A 15,335-nucleotide genomic window follows, 5' to 3' on the forward strand; every position below is an offset into this window, starting at 1 on the left:
CAGCTGGCCTAAAGGAAGGTCTGAGTTAGGAGAAATCTACTGGGGGCTTTGAAAAGCTCTGACATATTTCTGGGGATCTAGAAGGCCATGTACACGTGTACAGCTGTGCCCATGAGCAGGAAAGACCTAGAGGTCCCCAATCTCTCACCTCTGGCTGACTCTGAGTCCCTGCACAAGCAGGAAGTGAAGAGTAAGGTGCAGTTATAAACTACCTAAGTGTTACAGGTGTGCTCCAACACACACACACACTCAGCAAGGGTAGAAGACTTCTTGGTTCAAGGCATTTAATGATATCTCTGGCAAATCATTAGCTGACCACTAAAGTAATCAAGGAAAGACTTCAGTGGCTGCATACTACAGATTTTACATATTTAGTCCAGGAAAGTCACTAAACAGCTACAGCAACAGCAAAACCTGGGGAAGGAAGGAGAATCTGATTTGCAGACTTGCCACATTATATTATCTACAATGTCCACTTTTCAACAAAAAATGACAAGACACACAGAGAAAAAAAGTATGGTCCATAGACAGGAAAAAAGCAGTCAATAGAAGCTGTCTTGATCTAGACGTTCGACTTACTAGACAAGGGCTTCAAATCAGCTATTATAAATATGTTCAAAGAACCAAGGAAAACCACGTCTAAAGAATTAAAGGTAAGTACGACAATGACATCTCAACAAATGGAAAATATTCATAAAGGGATAGAAATTATAAAAAGAATGAAATAGAAATTTTGGAGTTTAAAAGTACAATAACTAAATGAAAAATTCACTATAAGGACTCACTAGCAGATCTGAGCTGGCAGAAGAAAGAATAGTAAACTTGAAGATAGGTCAACTGAGATTCTCCAGTCTGGGGAGCAGAAAGAAAAAAAGAATGAAGAAAAATGAACAGAGCCTCAGAGACCATCTGAGTGAGACACTATCAAGTGTGCCTTCATACACATAATGGAAGTCCTAGGAGAGGGGAGAGGAGAGAGGGAAAAAAAGGTGGAAAGAATATCTGAAGGAATAATGGTTGAAAACTTCCCAAATTGGTTGAAAAACATTATAAATCCAAGAATCTGAATGAACTCCAAATATGATAAACTCAAAGTGATTCACACCTAGACACATCATAGTCAAACTGTCCAAAGACAGAGAATCTTGAAAGAAGCAAAAGAAAAATGATTCATCATACAGAAGGGATTCTCAATATAATTATCAGGTGACTTTCATCAGAAACCATGGAAGCCAGAGGCAGGGGGAATGACATTTTCTAAATGTTGAAAGAAAAAGACTGCCAACCAAGAATTCTATATCCAGCAAAACTATCCTTCAAAAACAAAGAAGAATTAAGATATTACCAGATAAACAAATACTGAGAGAATTCAGTTCTTTGTCCTAGCAGATCTATACTATAAGAAATTCTTTTTTTTTTTTTGTGAGGAAGATCAGCCCTGAGCTAACATCTATTGCCAATCCTCCTCCCCCCCCCCCAAAGCCCCAGTAGATAGTTGTATGTCATAGTTGCACATCCTTCTAGTTGCTGTATACGGGACACGGCCTCAGCATGGCCGGAGAAGCAGTGCGTCGGTGCGCGCCCGGGATCCGAACCTGGGCCGCCAGTAGCGGAGTGCGCGCAGTTAACTGCTAAGCTCCGGGGCCGGCCCCCTACAAGAATTTCTAAAAAGAGTCCTTAAGGCGAAATGAAAGATATTAGATGGTCACTAGAATCTATGTGAAGAAATAAAGAGCACAGATAAAGGTAACAATACAGTTAAATATAAAAGACAGCATAAATGTATTTTTTGCAGCTCTTTTCTTCTATCTGATTTAAAAGACAACTGCTTAAAGCAATACCTACAGAATTGTGTTAATGGGCTTGTAATGAATAAAGATATAATGAGTATGGCAATAATGGCACAAAGCGGAGTCGGGGAACAGAGGTATATTGGAGAGAAGTTTCTGTATACTACTGAAGTTAAGGTATTATTAATCTGAACTAGATTGTTTTAAATTAAGAGGCGAATTATAATCCCAAGAACAACAACTAAGAAAGTAGCTAAAAAAATACTATAAAGGAATAATAAGAAAATTAAAATGGTACAATAGAAAATATCTATCTAACAAAAAGGAAGCAGTAGGGAAGAATGAGAAAAGACATGAGACGAATAGAAAACAAATAGTAAAATGGCTGACATAAATCTACCTTATCAGTAATTACATTAAATGTAAATAGATTAAATACTCCAACAAAAAGGCAAAGACTGACAAAATGGATTTAAAAAACAAACTAAATCCTGTCCAGAAAAGACATATTTAGATTTAAAAACAAATAGCTTGAAAGTGAAATGATGGAAAAAGATATACCATGCAAACAATACCCAAAAGACAGCTAGAGTGGATACACAGCTATCAGACAAAGTAGACTTTAAAACAAAAATGCTACTGGAGACAAAGATGAACATATTATAATGATAATAGAGTCAATCAACAGGAAGATATAACAATTATAAACATATATGCCCCTAACAACAGAGCTCTGTAATTCATGAAGGAAAAATGGACAGAATTGAAGTGAGATTCAAAAACAATAGCTGGAGACTTCAGTATTCCACTTTCAATAATGGATAGAACAATTAGGCAGAAAATCAATAAGGAAACAGAAGACTTAAACAATACAAGGAAGCAAGTAGGCCTAACATACATCTATAGAACACTCCACCCAATAACAGCAGAATGCACATTCTTCCCAAGTGGACATGGAACATTCTCCAGGATATACCATATGCTAGATCATAAAGCAAGCCTTAAACATTTAAAAGGATTGAATAAAACAAAATGTGAAAGTATATTCACTGACTACAGAGGATTGAAACTTGAAAAGGAAATTGGGAGAATTCATAAATATGGGAAAATTAACTCAGTCCTAAATAACCAAAGAAGAAATCACAACAGAAATTTAAAAAACACTTTGAGATGAATGAAAATGAAAACCCAACATATCAAAACTTAAGGGATGCAGCATGCTTAGAGGGAAACTTATAGCTGTAAATGCCCACATTATAAAGGAAGAAAGATCTCAAATCAATAACCTAACCCTACACTTTAAGAAACCAGAAAAAGAACAAACCAAACCCAAATCAAACAGATGGAAGGAAACAATTAAGATTAGAGTGGAAATAAATAAAATAAAGACTAGAAAAACAATAGAGAAAAATCAATAAAAACAAAAGTTGGTTCTTTGAAAAGATCACCACATTTGACAAAGTTTAGCTAGACTGACCAAGAGAAAAAGAGAAGAGTCAAGTTACTAAAATCAGGAATGAAAGAGGGGACATCACTGCCATCCTTACAGAAATAATAAGGATTATAAGGGAATAATATAAAAAACTGCATGTCAACAAATTAGATAACTTAGACGAAATAGACAAATTCCTAGAAAGACATAAATTACTAAAACTAGACTCAAGAAGAAACAGAAAATCTAAATAAACCTTTAATAAGAGACCAAATTAATAACTTAAACATTCCCCAAAATGTTTCATTGATGACTTCGACCAATCATTTAAAGAAGAATTAATAACCAGAGAGTTTCACTGGTGAATTCTACCAAACATTTATACACCAATTGTTCACAAACTCTTCCAAAAAATATAAGAGGAGGGACCGGTTCCCAACACCTGTGCAGCCAGTATTCCCCTGATGACAAAACAGAGGCACTGCAAGAAAATCACAGACCACATCCCTTATGAATACACACAGGATACACAAAATGTGGTAGACTCACACTATAAAGCCATACTAAAGCCATAAAAAGCAATGCAGTCCTGACACATGCTACTACATGGATGAAAACATCATGCTAAGTCAAAGGAGACAATCACAAAAGGCCACAGATTGTATGAAAGTAGTTTAGTGGTCGCCTGGGGCTGCAGGACAAGGGGAAAGGGACGTCTTGGGAATGGGAAGTGACTGCTAATGGGCATGAGGTTTCTTTTTGGGGTAATGAAAATGTTCTAAAATTAGATTATGGTAATTCATAACTCTGTGAATATACTAGAAACCACTGAGTTGCATAGTCTAAGTGGATGAATTCTATGTTATGTGAAATGTATCTCAGTAAAGCTGTTTAAACGTCTGGTGGGGGGTGTCTGGGGGAAGAACCCAGCAGAAGCTGTAGCTCAGGCAGGATGTGCATTAGCTGCAGAGCCAAGTGGGGGCAGGCAGGATAAGGGGAACTATTTCAGGGGTTCACTTCATTTAGATGTTCCCCATTTTGGCCCCAGGATTCCTAAAGGAGAGACCCCTCACAAGGACCACAGACTAAAGATGAGAAAACACACGACCAGGCATCTTCTTTCCCCTCTCTTCAGGACTTCAGGACTCTTGAGCTCTCTGAGAGGCTTGCTGCCCTAATGGCCCAGGTCAGGGACTTCAGGGGTCCCCAGGACTCATCCTTTCTAAGGCCTTAGGTCTACCCCCCACCCCAAACCCCAGGGGCCAGCAGTGTTGACCGTGGCTATGTGCTGGTTAAATAGACCTGCTGATGAACTTTGGCCAAGGGGGACTGCTGTCCTATCCTTGTTGCCTCACACCTCCCTCAGCCAGATGACCGCTGGCTGAGCCCCTCTCTGAGCAGGTGGGAAAAGGCATTTGGCCTTCTAATGCCCCACTGCTAGGAGCACAGGGTGGTTCTGAGTTTCCTCAGAGAACTGTCTGAAGTTCAAGCTGACAGGGACCTCAGAGATCATCTACTCTTGCCTGCTTCCCTCTTTACAGATGAGGAAACTGAGGTTCTGAGTGATAACCCAGCTAGAAAGAGGCAGAGCTAGGACTATCACCGGGCCTTCTGACAACCTGTGAGGTCGGCATGCCTGTCCCCATTTACAGGCGGGGATGTAGAGGCTCAGAGAGGTGAAGGGTGGCCTGCGGTCCCCTGGCTAGGAAATGGAACCAAACCCTCTGCCTGAGGCTGGTTCCCTTTTCGAAAAACCCACAGGACTGCTGCCCAGGACAAGTGAATAAGGAAGAGGTAACAGAGGGACACTTCTCAGAAACAGAGTGGGACCCAGGCAAACTCGGAGCTGCAGGCAGGACGCCCTGGGGCTCCAGCCCATGAGCACAGCCCCTGAGCACGGGGCTCTAACATTCCAACACGTCCTTCCAGCCGCAGGGCTGTCCCTGTCAGCTCTTCACTGGCTTTGAGGTTGAGTAGACAGATGTGCTCCCACACGGCCTGGCTTCTGCCAGCCTTCCCAGCGACGAGCAAAAGACAGCCTGCCTCGCCTTCAGGGAGCTTCTCATCTGGAGAAGGAACAGATTTTGCAAACTGACATGTTTATATTTACGCATTGTGATATGTGTTAAAGGGAAAGTACCGGATGCCAAGTGAGCAAGTAACAGGGTCAGGGACAGCCTTTCAGGAAAGACTGACGCTTCGGCCCAGACAAATGTTAGGGTCTCCAGGTCAAGAGCAGGGGCAAGGGGACTCCAGGCAGAGAGAAGAGCACGGGGGACGCAGAGGTGGGACAGAACCGGGGGTGTGAGGGGCGTGAAAGCAGGCTGGGGTGAGTGGAGGCTGGTGAGCGGGAGGCTGGCGACCACACCGGGCCCTGTGGGTGGCACTGAGTTCACTGTGAAGGCCACTGGATCAGCCAGTGTTCGTGAGCAGGGAGCAGTGAGATCCTGCAGGCAACCCAACGGTCCCTGGCTGCTGCTGGAGGATGGACTAGAGTGGGGGAGGGTCCAAGTCAGGAGGCTACTGCAGCAGTCCAGGCAACATGCTGGTGGCTGGGCCCAGTGTGCTGGCCTGGGATGGAGACAAGCAATGGGATTCACATGCAATCTGGAAATAGAACTGGCAGGAGTAGGTGACGGCAAATTCGATCAGCAGGACACAATCAAGAGTTCAGATTTAGCCCGACTAGCTTTGGCCACTCTCTAGTCCAGGAGACACCCCATTGAGGCATCAGAGGGTCTGGTGCTCAGAGCAGGGCCTGGGCTGGGGAAAAGGCTAGTGACTCTGAAGAGTCTGCTAGCATGAGGGCCAAGTGGGCAGGGGCAGAAGCAAGCCCGAGGAGCATCTGCTTGTGCAGCAGGTGGCACAGCAGGCCCTGTGCGGAGGGACGAGCCCCGGGCTGGCCCAAAGGCTGCCACTCCCCACACGCCTCGGCCCTGGCACACGTCTGCAGCCCTGGAAAGCCCTTCCCTATGTTCTCTGCTGGGCTGGCTGCTCCTTTTATAGGACCCAGCTTGGGCACCAGCAGGTCTGGGCCTTCTCTGAACCTCCGGGCTGGGTGGGACCCCAGCCACCGCCCACCCAGAGCACCCAGGCTTGCCGCTCTCCCTGCATTTCTTCTCAGCCTGCAGTGTCACTGTCTGTTTCCTGGGTCTCCACTTGGCCCAGCTGTGAGCACAGTCGGGACAGACACTCCATCCTCCCCAGTTCTTCATCCTCGAGCTGGGCGTGAGGCCTGGCGTAGAGTGGGTGCCCCACAAATGACCATTAAATGACAGGACGGAAGCCTGGATGGCAGCTGCCAACCTGCAATCTCAGAAGACTTCGTGGAAAATGGCACCTTCTCCAGAAGGTGGGCTCAGGGGCTGTCCGGGAGTTTACACAGTAGAATCAGTTCTGTCACCTCCACCCAGTGACGGCCAGGCCTCTGTCCATCTCCCTCCAGGACAGAGGGGCGCCTGTCTGCCCAGCTTACACTGTGCCCAGCAGCAGCAGCACTGCCCTGCCCGGCCCACGGGCCCTGCCCCCTGGCTGCCGGGCACCCCGACAAGACCTTTGTCCATCAGGAAAGGTGCACAGAGTCCAGGCCCAGTGCCTCAGTCTATCGCAGTGCAGCGGTGCACGGAGTGGGGCTGGACTCTCCAGACCGGGCTGCCACTGGGCTTCCCTGGGAGTCGGGCGACATGAACAGGCGAAGGTGAGCAGGACTCTCTCCCTTGTCTCTGCTCCACACACTGCTCTCTCACTGAGTGTTCGCTGAGCACGGATTCTCTGCCGAGCATGGTGCCACATCCCAGAGGTGACCAAACAACTGTCAGCTAGGGGCGAGAGACCCAGACCAACCAGGCCCTGGAGAAATGAAATGAACTGGGCCTGTGGGCAAGGGCCCAGAGACGGCTCCAGATGCAGGCCACCTTCCCCGGGCCTTGACCCCTCTCAGGCCCCACTGAAGACGGCACTGTGAGAGGGCGCGGTGTGTGCAGGGACCAGAGAGGTCCAGGCTGCATGGTGGCAGCAAGTCGGGAGGGTCCGGGGAGGAACATGCAATGCCAGCAAGGCTAAGGAGCTGGGCTTTCTTCTGTAGGCACTCTGGGGCCCAGGCAGAGTTTGAGGAGGGACATCATGGGATGGGAGCTGTGCACAGGCTGCTTGCCCGGCAGTGGACTGGAAGAGGCAAAGATGCACTTGGGATGACCAGGCGGGAAGCCAGTGCAGTCAAGATGAAGGTCTGCACGGGCATCGCAGTGGCCTTGGGGGCAGGAATGGGGACACTGCCCCGGGCAGGATCATAGGAGCTGTCAGCCTTTGGTCGTGGGAAATGGAGCACTGGGCAGGGCTGAGAGCCAGGACACGCGAGAAGGGGCAGGTGGAGTGCAGGACTCCAGCCGGAGTTCTGCATCTGCAGGCTGGATTTGCTGGGCACTGCAGAGGTGCGGGGCAGAGGGTTTGGGGGCTGTTTGCTTAGAGGCAATCACAATTATCAGGGCTCTGGGTGAGATGCCTGGGGGAGACTTACAGACAGAGCTCAGAAGGTAAAACAAAGAGAATTCACAGACAGTGTATCAAAGGGGCAAGAGGGGCAGAAGGGAGAAGGGCTGGGCAGGGCTGGGGCGGGCTCTCAGGTGCTCAGAGCACCAGGACTGTTCGCCAGGTCCACCACGGTGACAGGGAGAAGTGCAGGAGCAGGATAACAGGGAGGCAGCGACCAGCAGACTGCTCCTGGGGAGCTCGCGATGAGGGAAGGAGAGATGGGCAGGGCTGGTGGAGCACAGGAGCAAGAGACTCGCTTTGAAAAAATGTCCTGATGAGCAACTCAGACAGGTTTGTAGCCCGACAAGGAGCCAGCAGAAGGGAGGATGAGGGTGTTGGGGAGAGAGGGAACAGGATGGGGGGGCAAGATTCTGGAAGACAGGGGAGGGCTCCTGATGCTGAGACCAGGAGGAAGCATGGGGGGCTAGGAGCCCCAGAGGCGTCTGGGATGAAGCAGCAGCAGGGCCCGGCGCACCTCAAGGGTCTTAGGGGCCCACCAGTCTGCCCCGCCCCCTCCCTGGCCTGAACACAAGCTGCCCTGATGCTGCACCCCTGTACCACTTCTTCCTCCAAGTCTCCACCTCAGACCTCCATGCAAAGTTGAAGAAAATGAAATTTGCCATTGAACAGACCCACCACAGAACTCTACATAGCAGAAGGATGTGGAGACATCACCTAGAAACAATGAAATCAGACAGTGTCCTCAGAGTTCAGAGCGAGTACGTCTGCCCTCTGCTTCCAGGAGACCGTGATCCTTCTCCACGCCTCGGATCCTGCTCACTGGCCTGTTGGCTTCCTCAGGGGCACCGGGACCCAGGAGGCTCCATTTGCAGCCATCTGTCTTGTGTATGATAGTAAGTGTAACTAATATGCCAGCAGATCGTGCCCCAGACAGCACCTGTACCAATCCCTCCCCAGGTCCACACTGCCATCTCCAGCTCCGTGCAACTAGCAGGGGAGCAGGTGTCTCCTGGAGAAAGCGCCAGGTTTTGGAGGTTAAAGGCATGATGACCGGGTCCACCATGGGGACTCTGGCCTGTGACGTATTTTTGCTGTTTTCTTCATGAGATCTATTATTTGAGCTTTTCGGCTTTACCAAGTACACTTTTACATAGGGGTAACATGGTCAAATATTCTGTTGTAAAAGATTTGATTCAGAAATATCCAAGAATGAAATTCACAACAACAGCTGTTATTTTGAAAAAATTTAAGTCATATCAGTGACTAATGAACTCTCTTTTGATCTTTTCTTAAATAAAATACACACATTTCTAGTCTGAAAAGTCAGACAGCTTCTTACACAGGTAGCTTACAACAGCTAAACACACACCCACACCCACCTTGGGAACAGATATACTGCGTCATTGCCATGACAACTGAAATCAGTTTAATGTCTAAAGCGGCATTTCTCAAAGTGTGTCCAAAGATATGGGTGCCACGAGCTGTTCTGTTAAATGCAGGTTCCCTGGGCAGAGGTCTGGAGACTGACCTACAGTCCACCTGACTTGGAGATGCACAGTCGCACCAATGTGGTAAAGGCTCTGAGAAGTCCTGCAGTGAAAAACTTTCCAAACTTTGATAACACATGATTTCTAAGGTTATTTGACGAAGGAACCCCTTCCACGCTGTTTATGGCAGAACTCATTGTGAACACTGGTCCAGACTGTCCCTCGCCTAGCTAGATTGGCTACAAAGGTTCAAATTTGTTAAATGAGGCAACAATTTTTAAACATTTGGAGATATTACATTAAGAAACCAAATGTCCGCCTTTCTTGAACCACAGATGATCCTTGCTGCCTGGCAGCGGCCGGCTGCCCACTCTGGACAGGGCAGGCGCACTCTGGCTTTACAGTGCTTCCCACCACCTCCCCCAGACTTGGCCAGCTTTGCAATTAACATGGGCTGCAGGACCTTCTGGGCCCTTCAGACTGGGTCCCTGCTCCCAGGCTGCTGTGGCCAGCCACGCCTTGGGGTGGATGGGAAGGTGGAGGCAAGCTGGGAAACACTCCTACACCAGGCCTGTTCCTCACCCGGATCGGTGTAGCCTGGGTGTCCACAGCCCCAGAGGACAAAGCTAGCAGGAGATGCCCCAGGCTCCATTCTGAGGCTGCTAGTTGAGTATCTACCCTCCCTAAGCAACGCCTTGCAAATTCACCCTGGCTTCTGGGACTCAGGCTCCCTGCCCATGTTTACTGAGGAAGGGTCAGGAAAGACCAAAGCTGCTCCAGCCCTGCCAGCCCCCAGTGACATCCTTCCTGCTCTGCTCTGGGCTCTGACCTGCCAGCGGCCAGCACACAGCCAAACCCTGCCCTCTGAGTCCTCCTGCTGCCCTGGCCACTGGAATCACCAAGACATGCTCCCTTGCAGTCTGCTCCCTCCAAACACGAAGCCCCACATGCAAAATTCTTTTTTCTTTTGTAAATCAAATGCTAAGAAAACTGTTGCTCTGGGCCAATGAGAACCATGCAACTGGGCCAATGAGAACCATGCAACAATTCACATTTCCTTTTTTGTTTGGGCTGCCAAAAGGCTCAAACACAGACAGTATCTGATGGCGGGAGTAACTGGGCTCTTCTCTACGACCTGTTTAAATGCAGAGTCTTGTGTAGTTTTTTTATATTTATTTGTTATACATGTTATAATCTACTTCAAACCCTTGGTGAAACAAACCTGTACATTTGTGGCATCATTGTCATCACCTGGACAAGAGACCTTCAAGCCGCTTGACACATTCATACCTTTTCTTTATCTGGATGTGAATATACTTTTCAAGGAGCCAGGACCTGGCGCCCATTCTGGTGAAGCCTGCACTACCTTCTGGTTTACAGGCAAGGCTTCCCAACTCACCCGGTCAGGGCAGTCACCCGGGCAAGTCCTCACACACAGAGCTTCGCAGGCCCCTCCCCAGAGCCTATCCAGGAGGTCAGGGTGGGGCCCGCGCATCTGCACGTTTAATACGCGGGGGCAGGTGAGTTTTAGGGTCAGGTGAGTTTGGGAAGCGCTGCCGTTAAGGGACGCACACTATGTTTCCGACAATCAACAGGGATCGTTTCAGTCCGTCAAGGGTTAAGTCGGAAGGGCCACTGCCCGAAGGAGGCCTGACCTCAGGCGGCCGCCAACGTCCTCAGCGCGTTTCTCAGCTGGGAGCCCTCTCCAAGCCCGCGGCATTCCACAAGCAGCTCCCCTCGCAAGTGCCGCCCCGACTTTTGGAAAACTCGAGTCAGGGCCCCTGGGTCCAAGTTTGTGACAGAGGCGGACGAGGAGAATGAATGGCCCTTCTCCCTCCCGGGCGGTTAAGCCGCAGAGGCGGCGCCGGGCGCTGGCGGGGCTCTCTCTGCAGAGGACCTGCGGGCGGGGCCGTGCACTGGCCGGACCTGCGCCAGCGCCCACGGTCCGTGCTCCCCCTCCGCTCTGCTCCCCTCCCGCCCTGGGGCCCGACCCCAGCCCCGAGCCGGGCTCGGCGGAGCAACAGGAGCCCCTGGACGCGCGCTCCAAAGTTCCGAGACTCTGGGGGAGTTGCAGCCACACCTGAGCCATTTCCAAGGCTGAGGACCGCGGCGGACGGCCCTGGAGAACTGGCGGCCAAGTCCCTGCGGCGGAGCGGGCAGCCCCCAGCAGCAGCTGGAGGGAGCCGGCGGCGCGCGCCCAGCGCCGGAGCGCAGAGGTCCCGAGCCCGCGGCGCACGTGCGCGCTCGAGAGTTACCTTTGGGCGCTGGCAGGTGTCCCCTCCAGTCCTTGCAGCAGCACAGCCCCATGGCAGCCGCCGCGCCCGCCGCTCGGCTCCGCTGCCTGCCGCGCCGCCTGCTGCTGGCACCCCCGGGGCGGCGCGGCCGAGGCCCGGCCCGCGGGCAGTGAGCGCCCAGCCGTGCGCGGGGCTGCGCGCGGGGCCGCCGGCCCGGCTGCTCCCTCGCCCTCACGCTCGGTCCCGGCCCCGCGCCGCGGGCATCCCGGCCTCCGGGCAGACCCTGCTAATCAATAGGAGAACGCGCAGATCGCGCCGGCCGCGCCTCCAGCCCGCTTTTATCTCCGCGCGCCGGGGCGGCCCCGCGCCGGCTCCCTGCCCTCGCGGGCGCCCTCCCCGCGACCCGTTACTCTCCCGGGGCGCCACTGCGCCCTCGCCAGGGGCCGCCAGGGGGCGCTATGCGAGCCGGCGCCGTCGCAGGCTCCCTTCCCCGCCCTGGGGAGCCGAGGAGGGGTAGGGGCGACCCTGGCCTGACCTCTGGGCGGCGCAGACCGGGAGGAAAGGTGCCCTCGCTGTGCAAGGGTGGCGCTTCCTCTCCCCTAGCATCCTCTAAGCAGTCACCTCATGAGCGACTTGGGGGGCGCTAGCAGGGCCACCCGGCTCTCATCTTCCCAGCTCCCCTGAACTCTACAGCTGGGCAGTAGAGGGAAAAGAGGGATTGCCCGGGCTACCCCCAAACCTGGCTGCGCTACCTATGGACTGTGTGACTTTGGGTAAGTCACTTCCCCTCTGAGACTTTCTTCACCTGAAAAGTGAAGGAAACCACATCACTGTAGATATCATTTAGCACAAATTAAAGGTTTGATGGTGTCAAGTTATTTAAACACTTCGTGCTCAGTTTCCGCGTCTGTAAGATGGAGAGACAAACAGACTGCTTCCCTGGATCCTTCTGAGGATTAAATGCGTTGAGGTAGAGATATATACATATATGTAACTTAGAACACAACTGGCGTGTTGCTAAGTGCTTTGTAAGCGTGAACTATCATCGCCATCAAGTGTTGGTGAGGATTTGGGCAAACAGATCCTTTTGCCATGAGGGTGTATTGGTGCAATCATTTTGGAAAGTAACATGTGAGCTGCTTATTAAAACTAAAAATGCTAATTCCCCGGGGCCACACAATTCCATTTCTCAGTATGCACCCCACAGAAATGCTTGCCCACACGCCCAGGAAAACCTGGACAGGGCTATTCCCTGCAGCCTCGTTTGTAATCGCAAAAAACTGGAAACAACAACATGTTCGCTGGTAAAGGGGTTATCAAGTACACTGGCATTTTCATAAAATGAAATACAATATCAAACGAGGAGCTGGAACCAAATGGTCGAGACCGGTGGATTCACAACACTTATGTAACACACATAAGTGTGTGTTACACACTCTGGGGAGAGGGTGAGTGACAAGATTAGATTGAAAGTTGGTGTCAAGAGAATTTAGCGGTTTTTTTGTTTTTTTTTTTTGTGAGGAGGACTAGCCCTGAGCTAACATCTGATGCCAATCCTCCCCTTTTTTCTTGAGGAAGAGTGGCCCTGAGCTAACATCTGTGCCCATCTTCCTCTACTTTTTATATGGGACGCCGCCACAGCGTGGCTTACCAAGCGGTGCTCGCCCGGGATCCGAACCTGCGAACCCCGGGCCGCCGAAGCGGAGAGTGCACACTCAACCGCTTGTGCCACCGGGCCGGCCCCCAGTTAGTGTTTTTATAGTGGTCTAATTTCTTAAAAGGAAGGCATATTTACATATTGTGTAATTAAACAATAAACTGAGAGAAATTATTTCGAGTGTCTGGCACAGTGTAGGGTTCTTAATACCAGGCTCTCTCACACCCCTTCAGTTCCCAGGATCTGTTCCTGCCCCTGAAACGGCTGTGGTCAACCTCTGAGGGCTTTGGCCTGACTGGGATTTTCTTCCTTTCACCCACCCCACTCCCGTCTTGGGAGAACAGAGGTGGTCCAGAAGGAGAGCAGAGGCCAGGCCAGGCCAGAGGCAGAGCTGCCCGTGGCCTGGAGCAGAAGAGTTAAATGGGGGGCTGGGGGAGAAGGAGGAAAGAATGACAGAGGAGGGAAGAGGTTTTCCCAGGAGTTAAGTCTTATTCAAAGGAGAGATTAACAACAGTGGGCCAGATCTCTGCCTCCCTCTCCTTTAACTCTCTGGAGAGAGCAGGGTGAGGCTTCTTCGCGGAGGGAGGAGGGTTGTCCTGCACCAGATCCGGAAAGAAAGATGTTTTCCCTTCATGACATGTAGGCGGGGGTTACAAAGCGGGAGTAACTGAGAAAAAACAGAAAGACCTGACTTCTGGTTGCTGCCAAGTCATTTTAAACAGTTTTAGCACCAAGCAAGATCACTTAGTCACAGCGGGCTTAATGAGGCCCCAGGAATTCCAAGCTGGAGCTCCCTGCATTCAGGGAGAGCATGTGTGGGGAGCGAGCCCCCGGGTGATTGTCCAACGGCCAAGTCCTACATTTGGAAAGCAAGATTTAAAAGAAAACATCACAGCGGCCATTGTGGGCTGCTTGTTTATCTTTCTAAGAGGAAGTAGCAAAGCAGGATCGTTTCAAATGAGCCTATTATAGAGGGTCAGCATCCCCATTGAACAGTTCAAATATATTTTGGGATACCAGACTTTTCAAAGTGGCTTTAAATATCAACTCCCAGAGCAGTTTAGGAGACAGAAAGCAAGGCAAGAGCTTCTAGTATGATTGCCTTTGGTTTCACATGCTTTAATTCCTGATTATACATTGCTTTTTATGGTTTTCTAGTTGTGTGTCTATACCTCAAGAAGGAAAGAAAATAACATTCACTCTGTCCTTCCCACCATGAGCCAGGCAATACACAAGTGCTATTATCTCAGTTAACCACAGGTCAACCCCAAGAGGCAGATGCCATTGGATTCAATTTACAGAGGAAGAAGCTAAAGTTCAGGGAGGTGAAGAGACTTGCCCAAGACCTGTGAAGTGGTAAGTGGCAGGGCCAAGATGGATGGACGGATGGGTGGATGAGTGAGGGCGTGGATGGATGAGTGGATGTGTGGGTGGGTGGATGGATGGGTGGGTGGATAGGTGGGTGGGTGGGTGGATGGATGGGTGGGTGGGTGGATGAATAGATAGACGGATATATGGCATTTCCCCAGTTAGGTGTGGAGTTGTGAGCTGCAACTGGAAAAGCACATACTAAGCATGGAATTTGCCTGAAAAATCAAACTCCCTGAACCTAGCTCTGCCCCTTGAATTGATCATGACCCCATACCATCTTGAATTGAGGCACAATGTCAGGATCACTCAGTGCTGCAAGGCTCTAGCTGAGCTCAAGCCACCCCACTCCAGAAGAGTGAGCAGGGAGGTGGGGCCTCTGAGACATCTTCCTGAGCTGGGAAGCCAACATCTCACGCATCACAGGAAGCAGAGCCAGAACCAGGGGGTGAGTCTCCAGTGAGTACAATGGGCTCTGGGAGGAGGTTGGATACAGCTTTAGAGGACAAAGGCTCTGGGGGGCTGTATGGGCTCCCCCCATCCAGCCAGGGTTCTACCTTCTGCTGCTTTGTTCCATTTCTCTGGGAGACCTAAAGCTTGGTAGTGAGGATATGGGGTTGTTTCTAGGGATCCTGCTGCTGGGACCCTGGCCCCATGCAGCCTGAGCCCCTGGTTTCAGATGTGCCCCAGGCCATTCAGGGATTGGCTTAGGAGACTCAGACCTGGCCTTCATACCCCTCTGCAGGAGTCTGGTTGCTCCTCTGACATACCCCATCCTGGTACCATCTCAAGGTAAGAGCTCAGCCCTGGGCAGCTCAGGGGAGGGGTAGAAGTGGGGACATGGGGGCCGGCCCAGTGGCACAAGCGGTTAAGTGC

The 15,335-nt window shown here is 50.6% G+C and overlaps 1 protein-coding gene across 5 annotated transcripts in view; it reads right to left on the minus strand.

The window, feature by feature from the left end:
• ARHGAP22 (Rho GTPase activating protein 22) overlaps positions 1–15,335 on the minus strand; it is a 161,505-nt gene that overhangs the window by 61,908 nt on the left and 84,262 nt on the right. For 2 of the 5 annotated variants that reach the window (XM_058542853.1, XM_058542852.1), the window contains exon 1: positions 11,456–11,788. The exons of the other annotated variants lie outside the window; for them this stretch is intronic. In XM_058542853.1, the coding sequence (XP_058398836.1) occupies positions 11,456–11,507 (52 nt within the window). In that variant the 5' untranslated portion in view covers positions 11,508–11,788. Of the gene's footprint in view, positions 1–11,455; positions 11,789–15,335 lie in introns of those variants that run through there. 5 annotated transcript variants of the gene reach the window in all.

This window comes from Diceros bicornis, chromosome 6, assembly GCF_020826845.1.
Source record: "Diceros bicornis minor isolate mBicDic1 chromosome 6, mDicBic1.mat.cur, whole genome shotgun sequence".
Lineage (NCBI taxonomy): Eukaryota > Metazoa > Chordata > Mammalia > Perissodactyla > Rhinocerotidae > Diceros > Diceros bicornis.